The sequence below is a fragment of the Chiloscyllium punctatum genome, chromosome 7 (genome assembly GCF_047496795.1).
Source record: "Chiloscyllium punctatum isolate Juve2018m chromosome 7, sChiPun1.3, whole genome shotgun sequence".
NCBI classification, from domain to species: Eukaryota; Metazoa; Chordata; class Chondrichthyes; order Orectolobiformes; family Hemiscylliidae; genus Chiloscyllium; species Chiloscyllium punctatum.
This window is the reverse complement of record NC_092745.1, coordinates 89,448,723-89,468,154: the sequence shown is the minus strand read 5'-3', so window position 1 is coordinate 89,468,154 and position 19,432 is coordinate 89,448,723. Positions and strand designations below refer to the sequence as shown.

The 19,432-nt window shown below is 41.3% G+C and overlaps 1 protein-coding gene across 1 annotated transcript in view; it reads left to right on the top strand.

The window, feature by feature from the left end:
• The window catches only part of faf1 (Fas (TNFRSF6) associated factor 1), a 391,777-nt gene extending 372,626 nt beyond the window's left edge, over positions 1-19,151 (top strand). The window contains exon 19 of the mRNA XM_072574268.1: positions 18,419-19,151. Within this exon, the coding sequence (XP_072430369.1) occupies positions 18,419-18,502 (84 nt within the window). The 3' untranslated portion in view covers positions 18,503-19,151. The remainder of the gene's footprint in view (positions 1-18,418) is intronic.
• The last annotated feature ends 281 nt before the right edge of the window (positions 19,152-19,432 follow it).

Genomic DNA, 19,432 nt, shown 5'->3' with positions numbered 1-19,432 from the left:
TTTGTATACATTTCTGTTTATCGAATACTGGATGTCACATAAGCAGTCTAATAACTTAACAATATAGAGAGAGAGAGAGACACTGGTGATAAGTAGAGTTGATCCTGTCAGTCCACCCTTTATTATTTATATTTGGAATGTGGGTATCGCTGGTAGGCCAGCATCTATTGAGATCTGAAGTTGCCCTGGGAAGGTCATGTCGATCTGCAATCTTGAACTGCTGCTGCTGCCCTGGGGGCATAAGTACACCCAGAGTGCTATTAGGAAGAGAGTTCCAGGATTTTGATTCAGCACCAGTGAAGGATCAGTGTTACAGTTCCAAGTCAGGAGGCTATGTGACTTGGAGGGGAACTTGCAGGTGTTGGTGTTCCCTTGCATCTGCTGCTCTTGTCCTTATAGATAGTAAATGTCACAGGTTTGCTGTCAAGGAGACATAGTGAGTTACTGCAGTACATCTTGTGGATAGAAAACACTGCTGCCACTGTACATCAAAGATGAAGATCGTAGATGGGGTGTGGGTTGAACAGGATGCTTTGTTTCTGGATGGTGTTAAACTTCTTGAGTGTTATTGGAGATGCATCCATCCAGACACGTGGAGAACATTCAATCATATTCCTGGATTGTGCCTTGTAGATGGTAGATGGATACTGAGGAGTCAGGAGGTAAGTGAGTCACTGCAAACTTCCTGGCCTCATGCTCTTTTCACCACTGTTCTTATATGGCCCGTACAGTTCAGTTTTTGATCAATGGTAATCTCAGAATGTTAGTAATCGGGGATTCAGAAATGATATTGCTATTAAGATTCTGGAGAAATGGTTGGATTCTGCCCTGATCGAGGTGGTCATTGCCTGGAAGTTGAATGGGATGAATGTTACTTACCACTCATCAGATCGTGCTTGGATGTAGACCAGATGTTGTATATGAAAAGAGGTTGCTTCAGTATCTGAGGATTCGCAAATATGCTGAACGTTGTGAGGATGAAGCGGCTGAAGATGGTTGGATATAGGACACCAATATAATGAACTTGTGTAATAATATAAAAGCGAAGTACTGAAGATCTGAAAAAGAAACAAAGTACTATATAAATTTGGCATCTCTGGAGAGAGAGAGAAACAGATAACATTTCAAGTTTAGTGACTCATTTTTACAACTGAAGTTGCTGGGAATTTATTTTACATTGTTGATAGAATGGGATGAGGATGTCCAGTGGAAAAAGTAAAGGGAACGTTACTGGAGTGTTTAGTGCCTGTGTCAAGATTCATGGTGTTCTGCTTCATGCTGCAGAACTGCACCATCTTCTAGAGGAAAAGTTAAGAGGAGGACTTCATGGAGTCAGCAACACCTAGAGACGAAGGCAAGATCTTTTGTAAATAGCTAATTTTGTTTTGAAATGTACAGTTTAAATTCTAAAGTTGTCAGCTTTAAACAGTCTTAACAAAGTCTTCAGTGGAAGAGTGATTGGGCTTAATTATATAATGAAGCAGGTGAAATAGATCTTCTATGAGCTGGGCAGGGGCGGCCATGGCTGACGAGGGAAGTTAAGGACTATATAAAGATAAAAGAGAAGAAGTATAACATAGCAAAGATGAGCGGGAAGCCGGAGGACTGGGAAACTTTTAAAGGACAACAGAGGATAACTAAAAAGGTAATATGTGGAGAAAAAAATGCGGTACACAGACAAACGGGCCAAAACTATAAAGGAGGATAGTAAAAGATTTTTTAGGTATGTGAAAAGAAAAAAAATGGTTAAGACTAAAATTGGGTCTTTTAAGACTGAAACGGGTGAATTTATTATGGGGAACATGGAAATGGCAGAAGAGTTGAAGAGGTACTTTGGATCTGTCTCACTGGGGAAGACAAGCAATCTCCCAGATGTAATAGTGGCTGAAGGATCTAGGGTAATGGATGAACTGAAGGGAATTTATATTAGGCAGGAAATAGTGTTGGATAGACTGTTAGGTCTGAAGGCTGATAAGTCCCTGGGACCTGATGGTCTACATCCCAGGGTGCTTAAGGAGATGGCTCTAGAAATCATGGGTGCATTGGTAATCTTTTTCTAATGCTCCATTGATTTCAGGATCAGTTCCTGTGGATTGGAGGGTGGCTAATGTCCCACTTTTCAAGAAGGGAGGGAGAGAGAAAACAGAGCATTATAGACTGGTTAACCTGACGTCATTGGTGGGAAAGATGCTGGAGTCAATTATAAAAGATGAAATTATGACTCATCTGGATAGCTGTAACAGGATAGGTCAGAGTCAACATGGATTTACGAAGGGGAAATTGTGCTTGACTAATCTTCTGGAATTTTTTTCAGGATGTAACTATGAAGATGGACAAGGGCGAGCCAGTGGATGTAGTGTACTTGGACTTTCAGGAAGCCTTTGATAAAGTCCACATAGGAGATTAGTGAGCAAAATTAGGGCACATGGTATTGGGGGCAAAGTACTAACTTGGATTGAAACTTGGCTAACTGACAGGAAGCAAAGAGTAGTGATAGATGGGTTCCTTACAGAATGGCAGGCGGTGACCAGTGGGGTACCACAAGGTTCGGTGCTGGGTCCACAGCTGTTTACAATATACATTAATGATATAGATGAAGGCTTTAAAAGTAATATTAGCAAATTTGCTGATGACACAAAGCTGGGTGGCAGGGTGAACTGTGAGGAGGATGTTATGAGAATACAGGGTGACTTAAACAGGCTAGGTGAGTGGATAGATGCATGGCAAATGCAGTTTAATGTGGATAAGTATGTGGTTGTCCACTTTGGTGGCAAGAACAGGAAGGCAGATTACTATCTAAATGGAGTTAAGTTAAGTAAAGGGGCAGTACAACAAGATCTAGCTGTTCTTGTATAACAGTCAGTGAAAACAAACATACAGGTACAATAGGCAGTGAAGAAAGCTAACGGCATGCTGGCCTTCATAACAAGAGGAATTGAGCATAGGAGCAAAGAGGTCCTTCTGCAGCTGTACAGGTCCCTGGTGAGACTGCACCTGGAGTATTGTGTACAGCTTTGATCTCCAAATTTGAGGAAGGACATTCTGGCTGTTGAGGGAGTGCAGCGTAGGTTCACGAGGTCAATTCCCGGAATGGCAGGACTATAATATGTTGAAAGATTGGAGTGACTGGGCATTATACACTTGAGTTTAGAAGGATGAGAGGGGGTCTGATTGAGATGTATAAAATTATTAAAGGATTGGACACTCTGGAGGTAGAAAGCATGTTTCTGCTGATGGGTGAGTCCAGAACCAGAGGACACAGTTTAAAAATAAGGGGTAGGCCATTTAGAACAGCGTTGATGAGGAACATCTTCACCTAGAGAGTGGTGGATATATGGAATGCTCTGCCCCAGAAGGCAGTGGAGGCCAAGTCTCTGGATACTTTCAAGAAAGAGATGGATAGAGCTCTTAAAGACAGTGGAATCAAGGGTTATGGGGATAAGGCAGGAACAGGAAACTGATTGTGGATGATCAGCGATGATCATAATGAATGGTGGTGCTGGCTCAAAGGGCCGAATGACCTACTCCTGTACCTATTGTCTATTGGGCAGCTAGGCCTTTTGTGTTAGGAACATATAAAACTAGCCAATTTTGTGCAATTTGGCACATCAGTTCAACTTATTATAGAGTGCTGAACGTTGATGATTAAGGGAGTTGGAAAGGACAGAAAAGAAGTGCTCCTTTGTTTTTGGTTTTTCTAACTTTACAGCCCCCAAGAATTAGTTCTTATTGTAGTACATGAGAACTAGCTAGCTATTTGATAACTATCTGTTAATTGTCTAAGGTGGAATCCATTCCTAATTGTGTAGCATTTACTGATAAAATTATTGAAATATATTATAAAAGTAAAAAATTGAATAAAATAATTAAGCAGTTACATAAAGTAGATTAAGCATGGCAGGACAGTTGATGGGTCACAGCTGTAACATCTGAGAGCTCCAAAATGCCCCTGTGATCGAGGTCAAACAATTCTGCTGTAAGCATTTGAGGTTTATGCAGCTTTTGCTCAGGTAGAGTGAGCTGTAGGCTGAACTACAGACGTTGCAATACCGCAGGTAGAGGGAAAGTTATTTGGAATCTTTGTATCAAGAGACAATCACACCTCTTAGAATAGGGTCTTCTGATTTTTTAAAGGACTGCGTTCAGTCATTAGTGTGATGCAACTGAGACTGGTTAAGAAACCAATAGCTCAGGAGCCACAGGAGTCCAAACATTTACAGTTATTTGACAGGTTCAAGGTTCTTCAAGCTTGTTTGAATAAGGGTGAGGGCTATAGAGTGGACTGACTACTCTACACAAAATTATTCAAATAGAGTCATAGAGGGAGAACAAAAAAAACATAGCAGTAGGTGAGGAATGGACACCGTTCTTTGCATCAAAATATATAAGTCCTGAGGGGGCAGTGTTGTCTGTGCAGTTCCAGGGATCAAAACATCTCCTCAGCTGCAATGAACTTGCAGTGAGTGGGGGAGAGTCCCGTCATTATGGTCCATGTAGGTACAAATGTCATTGACAGAACAAAGAAAGAGGTTCTGCATATTCAATATGAGAATCGAGGCACCAAATTAAGAAGCAGAACCTCAAGATCAGAGTCTTTGGATTCTTTCCTGATCCATGTGCACATTGGTATAGGGCAAATCAAATTAGAGGGATGAATGCATGCCTTAAAAGACTGATTTGGGAGAAGTGAGCTCTGATTCATGTGGCAGTTGTACCAGAATCAGGGAAAGTGCCCTGATTGTACAGGTTCCACTCTCCACCTGAACTGTACTAGGGCTAGTGTTCTTGTGAGCCACATAACTAAAGTAGAGAGGAATTTAAATTGAACAGTGGGGTCAAGAGATCAAATTTGGGAAGATGTGATAAATCAAAGAGTGGAGACAGTACAAAAGAGAAAGGTGTTAATACTGCAGCAAGGGATTTGAACACATGGAAGGTTCAAAGCTCATAAAGCAGGGTTCATTGTGCCATGATGGCTAGAATCTACATGTCCACATCAGTAGCAGCATTCTATTTTTGCATCATCAATCTGAATAAATGATGAGGGTTGAGGCGATATCCAGCATTTCCTCGAGGACCTTCTCAGCCTCTCATCTGTACTGGTATTTTCCAAGGGATCCAGGCTCTGTGGATGATTGAAGTCGAGGTCAGTCAAATGTCCAGGAATCATAGGTTAGGTGCATCAATTGCTTCAGTTTCCACTCCAGGTTATCCCTGTGCTGTTGGCCAGGGTGAGACAAGGCCTCTCTAATGTGGATGTGCCTCATGGTGTCACAATACACAAGTCGTTAAAGAGTTCCTTACCATTACCCAATTCGACTTTCACTTGAGCCCATAAGATCCAACACTTCACATTCTGCAACACCTCTGAGTGCGCTTCTTGTCTCCACATAATCCACCAGATTATGACCTCAAGTAGCTTCTTTTCATGAACCATTTTACGAGGCTGCCCTCCAACTATTAGTTCAGCAACATAGGTGTGACCAATTATGTCCAGCTACTTGATGACTCTACAGGGTTCAGGATCCTGTCTCCCATTTCTGACCCCTGATATTCTGATTCTGTAAAATTCTTGCCTCAGTTGAAAGGTCAGTCTATATCCTTGAGACCATTTCATGTTTTTCTTCTCAGTGCTTCTCTCTCCGTCCTCTTGGGCATCATCTCAAACGCCTGGTTTAGTATCATATGATGCTGCCCATGCATTGACCTGACATCATCTTCAGAAGGTGTGGTGAGCCCAAGGAGATCATCCATGGTAAGGATTGAGGACAGAGTGTGTGGAAAATAGTCTGCAGATAAGTGGGATGCTATTTTAAGCATAAACCAACTCCAGAAGGGACTAGGACCACTTTTGTTTTCTTTTAGATATTCATGGAGAGTTTGGTTTGAATTGTTAGCACTGTCTGTATCCTATGGATGATAGAGGGTAATGCAACTCTTAACAATGCTACAGGCCTTCCAAAGTTCATTTGAACTCCTGTTCACTGAAAGTCTGATATGGAACAACAGAACAGATAAATAAATCATGTGCTGGCACATTGACTATAGTTGAGAACTTTTGGCCACAAGTGAGAATGGCCTGCATTAACTATGGGAACATGCTCAGACTGATTACTGCTGGAGTCAAGGACCATAAAAGCTATTGCAAGGACTACTAGAGGTCCCTTGGTGACCTGGAAACCCATGCTGCAGTGAGGTCACTTTCACCAAGTTATACCTTTCACAATTTTGACAGTAGTCATCAATATCAACAATTATCCAGGGACAGTAACACTGCATTCTGATCACAGCAATTATGACAATAGACAATAGGTGCAGGAGTAGGCCTTTCAGCCCTTCGAGCCTGCACTGTCATTCAATATGATCATGGCTGATCATTCCTAATCAGTATCCTCTTCCTGCTTTATCTCCATAACCCTTGATTCCACTATCTTTGAGAGCTCTATCTAACTCTTTCTTAAATGAATCCAGAGACTGGGCCTCCACTGCCCTCTGGGGCAGAGCATTCCACACAGCCACCACTCTCTGGGTGAAGACGTTTCTCCTCATCTCTGTCCTAAATGGTCTACCCCATATTTTTAAGCTGTATCCTCTGGTTCGGCACTCACCCATCAGCGGAAACATGTTTCATGCTGCCAGAGTGTCCAATCCTTTCATAATCTTATATGTCTCAATCAGGTCCCCTCTCAGTTTCCTAAACTCAAGGGTATACAAGTCCAGTCGCTTCAGTCTTTCAGTGTAAGGTAATCCTGCCATTCCAGGAATTGACCTCGTGAACCTACGCTGTACTCCCTCAATAGCCAGAATGTCTTTCCTCAAATTTGGAGACCAGAACTGCATACAGTACTCCAGGTGTGGTCTCACCAGGGCCCTGTACAGCTGCAGAAGAACCTCTTTGCTTCTATACTCAATTCCTCTTGTTATGAAGGCCAGCATGCTATTAGCCTTCTTCACTACCTGCTGTACCTGCATGCTTGCCTTCATTGACTGGTGTACAAGAACACCCAGATCTCTCTCTGTACTGCCCCTTTACCTAAATGGATTCCATTGAGGTAGTAATCTGCCTTCCTGTTCTTGCCACCAAAGTGGATAACCATACATTTATCCACATTAAACTGCATCTGCCATGCATCTGCCCACTCACCTAACTAGTCCAGGTCACCCTGTAATCTCCTAACATCCTCATCACATTTCACCCTGCCACCCAGCTTTGTATCATCAGCAAATTTGCTAACGTTATTGCTGATACCATCTTCTATATCATTAACATATATTGTAAAAAGCTGCGGTCCCAGCACTGATCCCTGCGGTACCCCACTGGTCACTGCCTGCCATTCCGAAATGGAGCCGTTTATCACTACCCTTTTTTTCCTATCAGCCAACCAATTTTCAATCCAATCTAGTACTTTGCCCCCAATACCATGCGCCCTAATTTTACTCACTAACCTCCTGTGTGGGACTTTATCAAAAGCTTTCTGAAAGTCCAGGTACACTACATCTACTGGATCTCCCTCGTCCATCTTCAGAGTTACATCCTCAAAACATTCAAGAAGATTAGTCAAGCATGATTTCCCCTTCATAAATCCATGCTGACTCTGACCTATCCTGTTACTACTATCCAGATGTGCTGTAATTTCATCCTTTATAATAGACTCCAGCATCTTTCCCACCACTGAAGTCAGACTAACTGGTCTATAATTTCCTGCTTTCTCTCTCCCACCTTTCTTAAAACGTGGTATAACATTAGCCACCCTCCAATCCTCAGGAACCGACCCCGAATCTATCGAACTCTGGAAAATAATCACCAACGCATCCACGATTTCTTGAGCCACCTCCTTCAGTACCCTGGGATGTAGACCATCAGGCCCCGGAGACTTATCAACCTTCAGACCTAACAGTCTCTCCAACACTAAATCCTGGCAAATATAAATTCCCGTAAGTTCAGGTCCTTCAGCCACTGTTACCTCAGGGAGATTGCTTGTGTCTTCCCCAGTGAACACAGATCTGAAGTACCAATTCAATTCTTCTGCCATTTCTTTGTTCCCCGTAATATATTCCCCTGTTTCTGTCTTCAAGGGCCCAATTTTAGTCCTAACCATTTTTTTGCCTTGCACATACTTAAAAAAGATTTTAATATCCTCCTTTATATTAATGGCCAGTTTACCTTCGTACCTCATTTTTCCTCTGCGTATTTCCTTCTTAGTAATCCTCTGTTGTTTTTTAAAAGCTTCCCAGTTCTCAGTTTTCCCACTTATCTTTGCTGTGTTATACTTTTTCTCTTTTAACTTTATATGTTTCTTAACTTCCCTCGTCAGCCACAGCTGCCCATGCCTCCTCCTGGGATCTTTCTTCCTTTTAGGAATGAACTGATCCTGCAACTTCTGCATTATACAAAGAAATATCCGCCATTGTTCCTCCATAGTCATCCCTGCTAAGGTATTGCACCATTGAACTTTGGCCAGCTCCTCCCTCATAGCTCCATAGTTCCCTTTATTCAACAGAAGTACTGTCACTTCCGACTGTATCCTCTCCCTCTCAAATTGCAGATTGAAGCTTAATGTATTATGGTCACTACTTCCCAATGGCTCCTTCACTTCGAGGTCTCTGACCAATTCTGGTTCATTACACAATACCAGATCCAGAATTGCCTTCTCCCTGGTCGGCTCCAGCACCAGCTGCTCTAAAAATCCATCTCTGAGGCACTCCACAAAGTCTCTTTCTTGAGGTCCAATACCATCCTGATTCTCCCAGTCTACCTGCATGTTAAAATCCCCCATAACAACTGTAGTAACATCTTTGCGACAGGCCAATTTCAGCTCCTGATTCAATTTGCATCCGACATCCAGACTACTGTTTAGGGGCCTGAAGATGATTCCCAAGAGGGTCTTTTTACCCTTAGTATTTCGCAGCTCTATCCACACTGACTCTACATCCCCTGACTCTAGGCCCCTCCACGCAAGGGACTGTATATTCTCCCTTACCAACAAGGCCACCCCACCCCCTCTGCCCATCAGTCTGTCCTTATGATAGCACGTGTTGCCTTGAATATTCATTTCCCAGGCCCTGTACATTTGAAGCCACGTCTCAGTTATCCCCACAATATCGTATTTGCCAATTTCCAAAAGAGCCTCAAGCTCATCCATCTTATGTCTAATGCTTCGTGCATTCATGTATAGTATTTTTAATTTGTTACTGCCCTGACCCTTCCCATCAACCCCTATTTCACTCAACCTTGCAGCATGATCCCTTTCCAAGTTTTCTGCCTCATTGATACAGTTGTCTTTCTTGACTTCTCTTGTTCTAACTTTCCCTTCAATTTCCTTTTTAAACATCCAGTTTGTCCCCTCCCCCCACTATTTAGTTTAGATGTTTTTGCACCGTTTAATATCATGCTTGATTTTGAACTGTTACGATCAGGTGACCCTTGAGGCTATCAGGAAGGATGTGTTGCTTCACCCCTCTTTCTCTGTCATGAAGCAGTTGATGACTTCATCCTCCTCCATTCAGCACCTGAACAGTTTCTATGCCTGTTTGGACCTCTTCATCGCCCGTAGTGTTAGGTAAAGGGTAAATGTAGGGGTATGGGTGGGTTGCGCTTCGGCAGGGCGGTGTGGACTTGTTGGGCCGAAGGGCCTGTTTCCACACTATAAACAATCTAATCTAATCTAATCAGCCAGCACTGGGTTGGTGGATATTGGGTCTTCCAGTACTAGTGCAATTGAAGCTGTCTGAGGTCATGTTTCAAGGTAGTTGCAAAAATGAAACCAAACCTGACTACTTGACTGGATTTTATTCTTAGGTCCATTGGTGACACTCTGCTGAATCTCAGGCAAAATGTCATGGGGAATCAAGGTCAAAACTTTGCCTTTGACTTGGGACATGGCATCAGCCATAGACTCCCTTCAGCTCGGTAGAGGTGATATCCCTCCTGTGCCCATCTTTCAACTGAGGGCATCAGCATTTGCATTACTTTTGCCTGACTGGTACCAGATCTGGAATTGAAACTGACTGAGTTCACTGGCTATTCTGTTGTTCCAAGATTTTTGAACATTTGAAAGTAACTGATGGGTTGTTGTCTGTAAATGCTTCAAACTCTGCACCAGAGTGTCTCTGAATGTTTGTGAAATAGCCAACATCAAATCTAGCCGTTCATACTGGAGTAATTATCCATTTTTGTCTTGTTTGGCTTCTGACCCTGTCTGGTATAAGCAATAACCACTTTCCTGCTTTTGGATCTCTGACAGCAACACTTCTAAGCCAAGAAAGCTGGTATTGCTTCCTAATATGAGATGGAGATGGAAATTTTTGTGGTCAAGGACAAGTTATGAGACAAGTTTTTGCTTGAGCACCCAAAAGAATTCTTCATGCTGGGGTCCAACTCTCATATATCCTTCCCCAACCAGTCCTTCAAAATTTTCCAATTTCTTCAGCAAATCATGGAGTGGAGCGGCCAAATGTCATAGCCTCGAGTATCAATCGAGACCAAAGAACCCACGCAGTACCCTCCCAGTCTTAGGTTAGGAACACTCCCCCACTGCTCAGATTTTCTCTTGTCAGGAGTAACTCCTTCCTTTTGTAACAAAGTGCCCAAGGTACTGCACTTTTGTCTGGGAAAGTTGGCACTTCTCTGGTTTAACTTTCATATTAAACTGCAACAAGCAAGCTAAGATGGTGTCTTGTCTTTCAAGAGTCTCTTCAAATGTAAATTAATATATTATGTAGATACATAAGGAGAGTCTGAAAATACAGGTCACCAAAAGCTTTCATGTGCCTGAAGGTGCCAGTGGCAATTCCTATCCTGTGAGCATTAACATGTTTCCCTTGAATCCTCACTTAACTGAGATCTTAAGACTTTCTCAGCTTTGAATAACCAAATATTCCTGGTCTGGAATTTTCAGAATCTAAGTTATTTCACTGGGGTAACCAATTTCCTTAACTGCTCTGAATAATCTCCTTTTCTAGGAGAGATACTATACTGATATCTGACATCCATTCAGGTGGTCTTTGAACTGCCCAAAGTCTTGCCAATCTCTTGGTTTTTCTCAACTAAAAGTCATTCCTTGATTATTCTAAACCAGAAACAAGCTTATGTCTTTTGATGATGTCTATTCCTTCTTATAAATCTCTTTAATATATTAAAAAAAACTGACATTAATATTTCAAGAAGCCTTCAGTTATCTGCTGTATGGCACATACTGGTTTAAAATCATGGTGCTGAAAAGACTGACCTTATTATTTATTAAACCCCTTCACATAAATAGACTAACATCTATGTGACGCTAGTTTAAAATTGATATTGATTATTATATAAATCGCACACACACTTGGTGAGAATGGGAATCAACACCTTCCTCTAGGTCTCATCCAACTTGCCAATGTCCATCCTCGAAATGAGGTTAGAGGTGTCTCTTGCAGTGCGTCCACAGTCTGAATCAAGGGTAGGTGTAATGACACCTATGTGCAATCTTGGTTAGAAGTAAACATCTTTGTTGCTGAAATTAGCAATCTGCATAGGTGCCTACTGTTTATTTCCCACAGTGATGAAGACGGTTGTTAATGGCTGGCATAAGCCTTTCAAGAACAGAGATGGTACTGGCAGGTAAAAGAACAGCTCATTTCCCTTCTTCTCAGACAGTTCCAGGGTACCCTACAGGCTGATGCATCTTTAAAGCATGGACCGTGAAGTAAGAAATATGGGAACTTTTCAAGAAAACAAGCAATAATAATTAGAAATTTAAATACGGGTATAGACAGTGCCAAAGTCAGATGGCCAAAGGTAGTCTAGATGAGGACTTCATAGAATTATTTTGGGATAATTTCTTATAACAGCATGTTTTGAACAAGAGAGCAGACTAGATTTGGTATTGTGCAATGGAATAATGAATGATCTAACAATGAAGGCACCCCGACGTGGCAACAATCATAGTATGATTGAATTTCACAATCAGATTGAGGGAGAGGGGAATGGGTCCGACATCTTTTTTCAACTTAAATAAATGCAGTTATGCGGGCATGAATGCAGAATGATTAGACAAATGAGATTAAAATACAGGAATACAGATACAGTGGCAAACTTATAACTTTCAGAATGCACAGAAATGTTCAAGAGATTGGACCTACCATCCATGGTTAACTAGAAAAGTTAAAAATTGTACCAGACTTAGAGTCATAGAGATGTACAGCATGGAAAGAGACCCTTCGGTCCAACCTGTCCATGCCGACCAGGTATCCCAAACCAATCTAGGCCAACGTGCCAGCACCCAGCCCATATCCCTCCAAACCCTTCCTATTCATATACCCATCTAAATGTCTCTTAAATGTTGCAATTGTACCAGCCTCCACCACTTCCTCTGGCAGCTCACTCCATACACTTAACACCCTCTGTGTGAAAACGTTGCCCCGTAGGTCTTTTATATCTTTCCCCCCTCACCCTAATCCTATGTCCTCTAGTTCTGGACTCTCCAACTTCAGGGAAAAGACTTTGTCTATTTACCCTATCCATGCCCCTCATAATTTTGTAAACCTCTATAAGGTCACCTCTCAGCCTCCGACACTCCAGGGAAAACAGCCCCAGCCTGTTCAGCCTTTCCCTATAGCTCAAATCCTCCAACACTGGCAACATCCTTGTAAATCTTTTCTGAACCCTTTCAAGTTTCACAACATCTTTCCGATAGGAAGGAGACCAGAATTACATGCAATATTCCAACAGTGGCCTAACCAATGTCCTGTACAGCTGCAACATGACCTCCCAACTCCTGTATTCAATACTCTGACCAATAAACAAAAGCATACCAAATGCCTCCTTCACTATCCTATCTACCTGCAACTCAACTTTCAAGGAGCTATGAACCTGCACACCACGGTCTCTTTGTTCAGCAACTCTCCCTAGACCTTACCATTAAGTGTATAAGTCCTGCTAAGATTTGCTTTCCCAAATTGCAGCACCTCGCATTTATCTGAATTAAACTCCATCTGCCACTTCTCAGCTCATTGGCCCATCTGGTCCAGATCCTGTTTTAATCTGAGGTAACCCTCTTCGCTGTCCCTACATCTCCAATTTTGGTGTCATCTGCAAACTTACTAATTGTACCTCTTATGCTCGCATCCAAATCATTTATGTAAATGACAAAACGTAGAGGGCCCAGCACTGATCCTTGTGGCACTCCACTGGTCACAGGCCTCCAGTCTGAAAAACAATCCTCCACCACCACCCTCTGTCTTCTACGTTTGAGCCAGTTCTGAATCCAAATGGCTAGCTCTCCCTGTATTCCACGAGATCTAACCTTGCTAACCAGTCTCCCATGGGGAACCTTGACAAACGCCTTACTGAAGTCCATATAGATCACATCTACCGCTCTGCCCTCATCAATCCTCTTTGTTACTTCCTCAAAAAACTCAATCAAGTTTGTGAGACATGATTTCCCACGCATAAAGCCATGTTGACTATCCCGAATCAGTCCTTGCCTTTCATAATACATGTACATCCTGTCCCTCAGGATTCCCTCCAACAACTTGCCTACCACCGACATCAGGCTCACTGGTTTATAGTTTCCTGGATTTCCTTACCACCTTGTTCAAGCAGTGACACTACGTTAGCCAACGTCCAGTCTTCCAGCACCTCACCCGTAACTATCGATGATACAAATATTTCAGCAAGAGGCCCAGCAATCACTTCTCTAGCTTCCCACAGAGTTGTAGGGTACTCCTGACCAGATCCTGGGGATTTATCCACCTTTATGCATTTCAAGACATCCAGCACTTCTTCCTCTGGAATATAGACATTTTGCAAGACGTCACCATCTATTTCCCAACAGTCTATACCTTCCATATCCTTTTCCACAGTAAATACTGATGCAAAATACTCGTCTAGTATCTGCCCCATTTTCTATGGCTCCACACAAAGGCCGCCTTAATGATTTTTGAGGGGCCCTATCTATTCTCCCCCTAGTTACCCTTTTGTCCTTAATGTATTTGTAAAAACTCTTTGGATTCTCCTTAATTCTATTTGCCAAAGCTATCTCATGTCCCCAAATTGCCCTCCTGATTTCCCTCTTAAGTATACTCCTACTTCCTTGATACTCTTCTAAGAATTCACTCGATCTATCCTGTCTCTACCTTACATATGCTTCCTTCTTTTTCTTAACCAAACCCTCAATTTCTTTAGTCATCCAGCATTCCCTATACCTACCAGCCTTTCCTTTCACCCTAATGGGAATATACTTTCTCTGGGTTCTCGTTATCTCATTTCTGAAGGCTTCCCATTTTCCAGCCGTCCCTTTACTTGCGGACATCTGCCCCCGATCAGCTTTCGAAAACTCTTGCCTAATACCATCAAAATTGGCCTTTCTCCAATTTAGAACTTAAACTTTTAGATCTGGTCTATCCTTTTCCACCATTATTTTAAATCTAATAGAATTATGGTCGCTGGCCCCAAAGCGCTCCCACACAGACACCTCAGGCACCTGCCCTGCCTTATTTCCCAAGAGTAGGTCAAGATTTGCACCTTCTCTGGTAGGTACATCCACATACTGAATCAGAAGAAAGAGTCTATAATTCTACAAACACAGGTGACACCAGGAGAGTTGAAAGAATGTAAATGATCAGCAAATAATTAAACATTAATATGGAGGAAACGATTAAGATTACAAAAGAATTCTAGCCAAAAATATAATAACAAATAGTAAAATGTTTCTATGAGTATTTTAAAATGAAACAAGTTAACTAAGTGGATTTTGGTTCTATAGAAAGTGAATCTGGAGAACTGATAATGGAAAATAGAGATGATAGATACTTTGCTTCAATCTTCACTATAAAGGGTAGAAGTCACATCATAGACAGAGCAATAAATCAGGAAACAGAGGGAGATATTCAGGAAAACTCCAGTCACCAGAGACGTGTGATTTGAGTAAATTGTTGGACCTGCAAGTTTGCAAGTGGCCCTTCTCCTGCTGCACTGATCCCCAGTCCAATATCTGTCCCATAGCGCTCATGCCTTCTGCCCACTGGTCATCCTCCATCACTGTGAGCTTCCAGCCCGCTGGTCGACCCTGCTCCGCTCAGGACTCCAGCCCGCTGGCCATCCCCACTGTGCTCGGGCTTCCAACCTGCTAGCTGTCCTCCCTCCATGTGACACTCCAGCCCACTGGCCATCCCCACTCTGCTCAGGCCTCCAGCCCATTGGCTGTTCCTGCCCCTTGGGCCTCCAGATCACTCTGCCTCCAGCCCACCCCACCTCAGAGGAGAACAAGGAGGATAAATAAAGAAGAAAATGGGAAATAAACAAAGAGCGGATGAGCACTAACTGTAGCATCCTACTCCACAGCCCATGTAAAACTCAAATTGAGCATCAGTAGTATTATTGCTAAGCAACTGCTGCTTGATAGCACTATTGATGACCCCTTACATCACTCTGCTGATGATCAAGACAGACTGATGGTGTGTGTTATTGGCCAGGTTGGATTTAGTCCCTTTTTTTGTGCACAGTACATTCCTGGGCAATTTTCCATAATGTTGGGTAGATGCCAGTGCTGTCGCTATACTGGAACAGCTTGGCTAGGAGCATGCAAAATTCTCCATCACTAGTCTTCAATACTATTGCTGGAATGTTGTCAGAATGCATAGTATTGCAGTATCCAATGTCATCAGCCATTTCTTTATCTCAACTTGGTATGAATTGAATTGACTGAAAACTGACATGCGATTTGCTGGGGATATCAGGAGGAGCCTGAGATTTGCATTATTGTTTTGGTGCCTACATCAATGCTAAGTGGTCTGTCCAGTTGCTTTTTTTCTGAAACTTTTTACTGGCTCGATACAACTGAGTATTTTGGTCATTTCAGAGGGCAGTTGAAAGTCACCTACATTGTTGTAGGCCTAGGATTGCATGAAGGCCAGATGAGGTAATAATGATTGTTTTCTTTTCCTAAAAGACAGGAGTGAACTAGATGGGTTTTTATAACATACAGTAATGGTTTCATAACCATTATTAAGCTTTTATTCCACCTTTTTTAAAAAATTCAGATTGGGATTCAAATGCAGGTCCCTAAAGCATTACCTGGGTCTCTAGATTACTAGTCCAGCCACACTGGGTATGATGAATCGTGCAGTGTCTTAGTTCAGTTAACACAGTTGATTAAAAAAAAAATTGAAAATCACTGACCTTAAATGCTTGTTAGATCTTTGAACAAATTACAGTATTTGGTCAGGATCTTGGAGCTAGACTTCTGACATTGACTTCCGTAACTATCTGCTGTCATCGTCCTTTATGTGCTTTTCTTGGTGGCCTCCAAATCCTTGCAGCAGGCCTTGCATTGAAGCCTTAAAGATCTAGGAACTCTGATTCCTCCATGTTTTGCCATATTTTTGCATTCCCCAGATGAAAGCTATTACCTTCACACCTGTGAGTATCTACTGCCTTAGTGCACCTCTCCTTTGAGGTGCAGTCTAGTCTGAAATGGTGCTAGCTACTTATGATACCTTGCTCCTAATAAGCCCCGCAGTCAATGTGGTTGGTGCTAGCTGAAAGCTAAAATCACTGAAATGAGCTGGTAGCATGAAGTGTAAGTGTGTACTGCCTCATCGCAATTAACAGAGGTGCACAATCAATTTTAAACTTTGTTTTCCAGTGTGATAGCAACTTTTATATTCATGATCTCTCAAAAGTGTTAAAAGTTTAATATGAGTAACAGGTGTAAATTGAGGCCATTGTTTCTTTTTAAAGTTCATACTATTACAAACACTTTTCTCTTTTTTAGTTATATTGTGTTCTCACAAACTCCACCTTTTATAAACTAGTCAACCAGCTGACTAAAATGAGAATTTAGCATAGTAGATGCTTTGTCCAAACTTCTAAAATTTTGAATTAAATGTAGTGTAAAACGTAAGCCTTAACATTATTGTTTACAGTTGAAAAGTATTTAAGTACTTGAACAGATTGTGAATGGTGATTATTCATACTTTTCAGCATATATTAATACTTCCAACATCCCACCTGTTTGAATGCTGAATTGCAGGAATTTTTCTTCTAATGAACCACAATGACCTTGTTACCACCTCACTGCACTTGCACAATAGTTCCTGGAAGGGCACTATGCTCTAGTTGTTGTGAAGCAGTGTTTAAATGTTACTTTCATTTGTTACTTAACAGATGATTCTTTTACAACTTTTATAGACTTGAATGTGAATTCTTAATAGAATGTCACAAACGTAATTATTCTTTTTCTGATCTCTACTAATATACTATGAAGGATAATCATATAAAATTGAACTCTGAAAAATGAGATTTGTTCATGAATATATTCATACTGTACATTTTTGCATGACAAATATTTATTTCTCCCATGCCTGTACTATTTTTGACTTCTATTGTCAGTAATTATTTCAATGAGGACTGTCTGCCCTCTTTGTGCACATTTTCAGTGGAAGAAAGAAAGATGGGAAGTATAGCAGAAGTTTTATCTGGCAACTTTTCACTCATCCTTGCTCTTTCTTGGATTTTCTGATGGGTATATGTGAGGAAGTACAATATGTTGGCTATGTAAAGCAGTTGTATTGTGATGCAACATAAATAGAGCCAATTGTTATCCTGAATATTTCCCATAATCTGTGCTAGAGACATCAGTTCTTACCCACTGATTACAGATGCCATAACTGACTGCTGGCGATCTGTGCCAAAGTTAGGTCAGTCAGAGCCTTTTTGAATGGTGAGTAGCTTCAAGGGACTACTCCTCCTCCTAATTCTTGTTTTCATGGGATTACCATTTCTGTGGATAATGATATTAAAAAATAATTGCGCAGCGTTTGATGCTGAATTTGGTAAAGCTGAATATTTATTGTACACCTTACATCGCATTATTGAAGCTACTGGTAGGAACTGGCCTCCAAAGTTTCTCTCTTAGATATTTGCTACCCTCCCTTCTACATGAACTCAGCATGGATGCCAAGAAGTTTACAAAGATAAATAAACCAAGGTAGAAAAATTAAAAAGAGGTCAGAACTCATCTTTGTAGCAGGCAGCCGTCCTGCTATACTGAAGTCATGCCCCAGTTCCACTTTAATGGAAGACCTAAGCTCCTGTGTCCAAGATTCAGGTCATGTTGGCAACAGAGTTCGATGTTCAGGAGAGGACAGTGTTTCTAATAGAGCTAAAATGGTCCAAGATGAAGTGTACGTAACAAAGAAGAGAACTGACTAAATGCAAAGATCTTTAGATTCCAGGTTAAACGAGCAATGAACAGTTTGTTCTTCGACATGTTTCTTATTAAAACGTATCAAGTCTACTGTGTGGGGAAAATGAGGACAACTATTGTTTAATCCACTTTTCTGCCAGTGAAACAGTAAGCTAATTAAATGTCAACATGTCAAAATTAGAATTTTTATACTGAACTACTGTCTAATGTACTGTTTTTCTTTCCAACAGGTATCTCAGTTTGATCCAACTGAAACATTAATGGAGGTGAAACTCTATCCTCAGGAAACACTCTTCCTGGAAGCAAAGGAATGAATTCATCCATGGGACTCTGACTTCTCAAATAGTTGATAAAAGCTCAGCTTATGTCTGAAAGATTCAAGATCCTTCTTTGTTTTGTCCAGCCACATGCCACAACTATCTGCCTCTTCCAGAACTCTTAAATCAACATCATCATTATAAAATGCCTGTATGCTGCCAACCTCTCAAGAATTGTAGATGTTTACAAAGATATATAGGAGGATAGCGATCTGTGATGAACACTGACTTCCACCCTTCACACTATTCTAGCCTATGTTTATTCATCGATGCACTATTCAAAGGTGAAGAGAATTATCTTAGTTTAGAATTGGTTTCTTTGTACCCATTCAACCACAAACCCTGTATTACAATTCACCCAGTTTTTGAACCAAGTGCTTTGATTTAAAATTCTGTATTTGTTTTAATTCAATACATACTTGAGACTATGCTCATAAATGTGCATAATTCCATGTCTGGATTTCTACATAAAGCCTAATTTATGATTTCACAGTCGGTATGTGGTCATTCTTGGCCGTGGAGATTTACAGTATTATTTGGAAAGTGTATCATTTGTATACCATGTGATTTTCCTATTTGGTTTTCAGCTTTGGTAAAGTGTAAGGATATAAATTTTCATTTGCAGCCTTACTTCTTGTTGAACCTATTCCACATGCTCAGTGCTGCTTCTTTCTTCTTTAGGGAGTCGGGGAAGTAACTAATTGTTGGTATATATTATACAGGAATAAATTGATGTAGAGAGAAACTAGTCAAGACTATTATGCCCAAACACATTGACATGGAGTTATCTTTTGCCAATGTTCTCATTATTTTCTATGTATGTATATTGGTCTCCTAGATCACACGGCTTTCATTTTCAACAGTAATGATATAATCTTCCTCATAACATAATATTTTTAATAAGTTAAGCAAGTCAATTTAAGTGTA